Source organism: Camelina sativa, chromosome 5 (genome assembly GCF_000633955.1).
Source record: "Camelina sativa cultivar DH55 chromosome 5, Cs, whole genome shotgun sequence".
In the NCBI taxonomy this organism is placed as follows: Eukaryota; Viridiplantae; Streptophyta; class Magnoliopsida; order Brassicales; family Brassicaceae; genus Camelina; species Camelina sativa.
In genome coordinates this window covers 4984124-4990320 of record NC_025689.1, presented here as the reverse complement: position 1 = coordinate 4990320, position 6197 = coordinate 4984124, and the positions used below count along the sequence as shown (strand labels likewise).

Here is a 6197-nt window from a genome sequence, read left to right as displayed (position 1 = left end):
GTGCTCTTCATCTCTAGTTCTCCACACAAATTTTAATTGATTTCGTTCAGTTTTTAATATATATTTTTTCTTGATTCCTTTGAAAAAATGGTTTTGTTTTTTCATGATTAAGAATTATTAGGTACATAAAGTTACTTGATTACTTTGGAAAATAGTTTTTTTTTTTCATGATTAAGCATTAGGTACATAAAATCGTAAACGGACCAATAAGATCTTATATTGTTATATAAGCAGTTGGAAAGTTGAGGATACGTTTCTATATAATAATGCAAAGTTGAAGTTAACGTCAAAAGTGGAGCCATCCGAGAATAATGTTGGGATGATTTTGCTAAACGTAACATGTGTTTGACCAAATGACATTGACCGCTCGAGCCCTTCGGCTTTCGTCTTTCAAAGCTTTTTTTGTGTGGCCTTATTCGACAATCCTACAAAACCCAAACACTTCGAAAATCTCTCCAAGACACACACGACACTTCTTGAATACACAAAATTGACCTATTCGTGTTTTATATGTTACTAATAGGTTTTAAATCTCTAATGCAAACAAATAGTAGTCTCATTAATCGAGTTTGACAAAATAGATGATTCTCCCAATGAGAATATTTTGTAAAGTTGTTTATATTATCTTTTTTTTTTTTTCTTTTAAAATCTAGATGTGACATAGCTAGTTACAGTATATAGAATAATATATGTGACAATCTTCGACAAATATATAATTGTATAACGCTCGGTATAATTAGAATAATCATATTGTACCTCAAGCCCTAGTCTAATTCTACAAATAAAACATTTCAGGACTTGGAAAGTAATGCAAAGTAGCAATGACGAAGGCGCATAGCTATTGAAGTGACAAAAGAATAATTGTATTGAAATAGATGAGGTATAGCGTCGTTGACAACACTAATTACTCATAATCATTAGTTGCACACACTATAATTTTATGTTGACAATATCACCTTTTTGATAGAGTATGATCACACTTGTGATCATTATATAGTGGGCATGATATTAAACAATACATCAAAACCTTGTACGCACCATAATTCATAAGTCGTTTTCATTTGTGCAAGCCTGTGCCCAACGCATGCATGTTATCATACCATTATACCCAAAAAGAAAAGATGTTATAGTAAGCGTTTTTGTTGGTGCCATGGGAAAAACTTTAGAGCCTTTTGTACGGTGTAATTTTGATTATGTGTGGTTGATTTAGATAGATGATTCACGATTGTTTGGTGTTTCTCCGGTATCTATCTAATGGACAGAGAAGCGATTTACAATCTTCCAAGCCAAAAGCTGATTAGCGATGTAATAATATAAATCATTGTGTGTCGTCAGATAATGTGGTTCATGATTGTTGTCGTCTTTAATCTTTATTACGATGGTCAATTTTTTTTCGATTAACTATAGTATTTTACTTACGGACGCACCACAATATTGACTTTAATTGTATTTAACTACTATGTTCGAGAATAAAGTAAACACTTTGTTTTTCCAATCACGTTTCTACCAAAGTGCAGCAACTTGCACACATTTTTATTAGTAGCTGATATCGAAATATATATATACTAAAAACAAGATACTTTTAAGATCAAAATGGGTCGTTTCTTTATAAACATTTGTATGAAACGAAAAGTATTAACATGTGTATTTGCTTACATATACAAGTTGTAAAGTTAGTAAACAAAGAAAATGGACCTGCTCTTTATAATCTCTGTTTTCATAATACAATCAATGATCATAACTCTTAAATATCATATTACTAAACATTATCAGTTAAATTTGGTTCTCCTACGTAAGTTCATCGGCTTCCATCTTACTTTATACAATAATTTTTTATGTCAATAAATAATAATAATTCGGTTTCTTATCATAAGGTAAAACGGACTTATATAACGTTATATGAAACAAATTATACTTTAGAACTTTAGCATTCAAGTATTTTAATTCCCTGCAGTTTTTAAAAATAAAATAGTTTACAAACTAGAAAAATGAAACTGGAAGCTGTTGTGTGATGAAGCATGAATTAAGGGCTGTGTGACTTGAAAAGGAGGATGAAGTAGTAGTGCACGTGTGATCTCAAAACCTCATCATCACAGTGTCATGTGCAAAGTCAAATAAAAACTCACCTTATCATTATTAATCGCACAGGGAGTCTTGTTGTAAATCAAATGTTTTCATCATACTACTCTCATCATAGCTTCTTTTTTCTTCCCATCTTCTTATTCTATTTTCATATCTACGAAATTGTTATATACAAAAAAAAGTACATACATGGAAAAGAGCTTTACTAGAAAGCTTTATTATACCAATTTTAAACGTAGTAATATCTGTCAAAAAATATTCTTTTTATATTTAAAAATCGCTGTATACTTACTACAATTTATGGATTTTTTAAAGAAATTTATTTACATAATTTATATAGTCATCATATATAAGTTTCTGATTTGCGTTTCTTATCTTTTGACAAAAACATAAATAATTTAAAATTGGGAAAAAAGCAGAAACATTAATTAACTTTGTAGATTCACTTTTCCTTTATAATACTATATTTTCTGGATTTATTAACAAAGACCCAAAACAAAGGTCAAAATAGTTGCGAATCTCAAAGCCTTCCTCCTCAATCTCTTCTTCTTCTTCTCCTTCTCCTTCTTCTTCACTCTCTCTCAGTCACCACCACTAAACACTTCCACTGAGAAACACTTCTCTTTTAAAATTTCAACACTTCAAACTCTCTCCTTACTTTACGTTTTCTGGTGTGTTCTTGATTTTGCTTTAGGACTCTTCACTAGTTTTCTAGGTTACTTAATCCGAAGAAATGGGAACTAAATGGAGGAAAATGAAACTGGCTTTGGGTTTGAATCTCTGCACATACCTCCCAAGAACCCTAGAGGATTCACCACCTCCTGCTTTAAACTCTCTAGAGAGATTATCTGATGTTGCTCTGCTCTCTCCTCTTAACTGGCCTATGACTCCTACACCTTCCTCTCACGGTCTTAAATTGTCCAGAAACAGCTCTAAATCTTCAAAGGTTTGATTTTTACGAGACCCACTCTCTCAATCTTGTTTCCACTTCCTTGTGCGTTTTTTTTTTTTTTTGGTTTAGTGATATTGAGTTGACTTTTGGATATGATGAGTTAGTTTGGCTTCTTCTTGTTACTCTAGTTATAGTGTTGGTTCTTGTTATTGGTATTGTTCGTTTATGAAAATGGAATGTTAAATTTGATTCATTTCAACTCTGTTGTTACTTATTGTGCTCATAGATCCGGTTTGTAGCTGTACTAGAGTTAAAGATTGTTTCTTTCTCTATATCTTGCTACTTTAGAAGTACTGTAGTAGTTTGTTTCTTTGATACTTTTCTTAGAAACTGAGTACTGTGATTGGATTCTTTGTTTCTTTCCTTTTATTAGCTAATGAACTTGTTAAACCTCTAGAACATGGACTCATACTTTTCTGATCAATCTTTTTTGGTGAGCAGACATGTTCTATATGCTTGAATAAGATGAAAGAAGGAGGAGGACATGCGATTTTCACAGCAGAGTGCTCGCATTCGTTTCATTTTCACTGTATTGCTTCGAATGTGAAACATGGGAACCAAGTTTGCCCTGTGTGCCGTGCAAAGTGGAAGGAGATCCCAATGCAGCACCCAAGTTTTGATCTTCCTTATCTTTTTGCTCGACCTTATAACAATGATGCAGCTATTAGCCTTGTCCACCGCTTACCTAGACCTCGTGGAGTTATGAATCAAGGACGAGTTCTTGCTCCTGAGCCGTCTATGTTTGATGATGATGAACGGTTAGAGCAGCAGCTTGTGTTTTCTGGTAAGAGCTATAGTGATGCTTTGGAGAGTAATCATCCTGTAAGAATGATGGACTTGAAAATATATCCCGAGGTTTCTGCTGTACCACGAGGTGAATCTCGTGAGAAGTTTGCTGTATTGGTGCATCTTAGAGCTGCTGCCATGGTTACTGGAAATGCTAACTCCCTCAACAACCAGATATCTCGGTATCCTCGAGCTCCAGTTGATCNTGATGAGTTAGTTTGGCTTCTTCTTGTTACTCTAGTTATAGTGTTGGTTCTTGTTATTGGTATTGTTCGTTTATGAAAATGGAATGTTAAATTTGATTCATTTCAACTCTGTTGTTACTTATTGTGCTCATAGATCCGGTTTGTAGCTGTACTAGAGTTAAAGATTGTTTCTTTCTCTATATCTTGCTACTTTAGAAGTACTGTAGTAGTTTGTTTCTTTGATACTTTTCTTAGAAACTGAGTACTGTGATTGGATTCTTTGTTTCTTTCCTTTTATTAGCTAATGAACTTGTTAAACCTCTAGAACATGGACTCATACTTTTCTGATCAATCTTTTTTGGTGAGCAGACATGTTCTATATGCTTGAATAAGATGAAAGAAGGAGGAGGACATGCGATTTTCACAGCAGAGTGCTCGCATTCGTTTCATTTTCACTGTATTGCTTCGAATGTGAAACATGGGAACCAAGTTTGCCCTGTGTGCCGTGCAAAGTGGAAGGAGATCCCAATGCAGCACCCAAGTTTTGATCTTCCTTATCTTTTTGCTCGACCTTATAACAATGATGCAGCTATTAGCCTTGTCCACCGCTTACCTAGACCTCGTGGAGTTATGAATCAAGGACGAGTTCTTGCTCCTGAGCCGTCTATGTTTGATGATGATGAACGGTTAGAGCAGCAGCTTGTGTTTTCTGGTAAGAGCTATAGTGATGCTTTGGAGAGTAATCATCCTGTAAGAATGATGGACTTGAAAATATATCCCGAGGTTTCTGCTGTACCACGAGGTGAATCTCGTGAGAAGTTTGCTGTATTGGTGCATCTTAGAGCTGCTGCCATGGTTACTGGAAATGCTAACTCCCTCAACAACCAGATATCTCGGTATCCTCGAGCTCCAGTTGATCTTGTCACTGTCCTTGACATTAGTGGTAGCATGGCTGGAACTAAACTGGCTCTACTCAAACGGGCAATGGGTTTTGTGATTCAGAATCTTGGTTCAAACGACAGGCTCTCGGTTATTGCTTTCTCTTCTACTGCTCGTCGTCTTTTCCCTTTGACTAAGATGTCTGATGCTGGGAGGCACCGAGCCCTTCAAGCTGTAAACTCATTGGTTGCAAACGGGGGGACCAACATCGCTGAAGGGCTTAGGAAAGGTGTCAAGGTGATGGAAGATAGAAGAGATAACAATCCTGTTGCTAGCATTATCCTTTTGTCTGATGGACGAGACACCTATACCATGAACCAACCTGATCCAAACTACAAGTTGTTACTTCCGTTGTCTATGCACGGTTGTGAAAGCAAGCGGTTTCAGATTCCGGTTCATTCTTTTGGTTTTGGATCAGATCACGATGCTTCACTGATGCATTCTGTTTCTGAAACCTCTGGGGGAACTTTCTCTTTCATTGAGAGCGAATCTGTGATCCAAGATGCTCTTGCACAGTGCATTGGTGGACTTTTAAGCGTTGCAGTACAGGAGCTACGGTTAGAAATCGATGGTATGTGCTCAGATGTTCATCTCAGCTCGATAAAAGCTGGGAGTTACCAGAGCCATGTTAGTGGTGATGGTAGGTCAGGATGTGTTGATATTGGTGATCTTTACGCTGATGAAGAGCGGGATTTCTTGATATCTATCAACATCCCTGCTCAGAGTGATGGAAACGAGACACCACTTCTGAAAATGAGATGTGTCTACAAAGATCTTTTGACAAAAGAAATTGTGACCCTCCAAAGTCATGTGCTTAAGATTCAAAGACCAGAAACCGTTGGTCAAGAAGTTGGTGTATCCATTGAAGTAGACAGGCAAAGAAACAGATTTCTAGCTGCGGAGGCAATGGTAAAGGCGAGAGCTTTAGCAGAGGGAGAAGATTTAGCCGCAGGTGTCACCGTGATCCAGAATTTCAGACTGGCTTTGGCTGACACGGTGTCAGCAAAATCAGGTGACGGGTTTTGTGTGGCTTTGGACAAAGAGCTGAAGGAAATGCAAGAAAGAATGGCGAGTAGGCATGTCTACGAGGTGTCGGGAAGAGCTTACATTCTTTCTGGACTTAGTTCACACTCATGGCAAAGAGCAACAGCAAGAGGAGAATCAGGAGACGGTTCAAGCTTTGTCCATGCATATTACCAAACCCCATCAATGGTTGAGATGCTACACCGATCTCAGGCCACATCACATCATCA

The 6197-nt window shown here is 36.6% G+C and overlaps 1 protein-coding gene across 1 annotated transcript in view; it reads left to right on the top strand.

The window, feature by feature from the left end:
* The window catches only part of LOC104785552, a 7243-nt gene continuing 3617 nt past the window's right edge, over positions 2572–6197 (top strand). Inside the window, exons 1-2 of the mRNA XM_010510791.2 lie at positions 2572–3028; positions 4375–6180. Of these exons, the coding sequence (XP_010509093.1) occupies positions 2816–3028; positions 4375–6180 (2019 nt within the window). The 5' untranslated portion in view covers positions 2572–2815. The remainder of the gene's footprint in view (positions 3029–4374; positions 6181–6197) is intronic.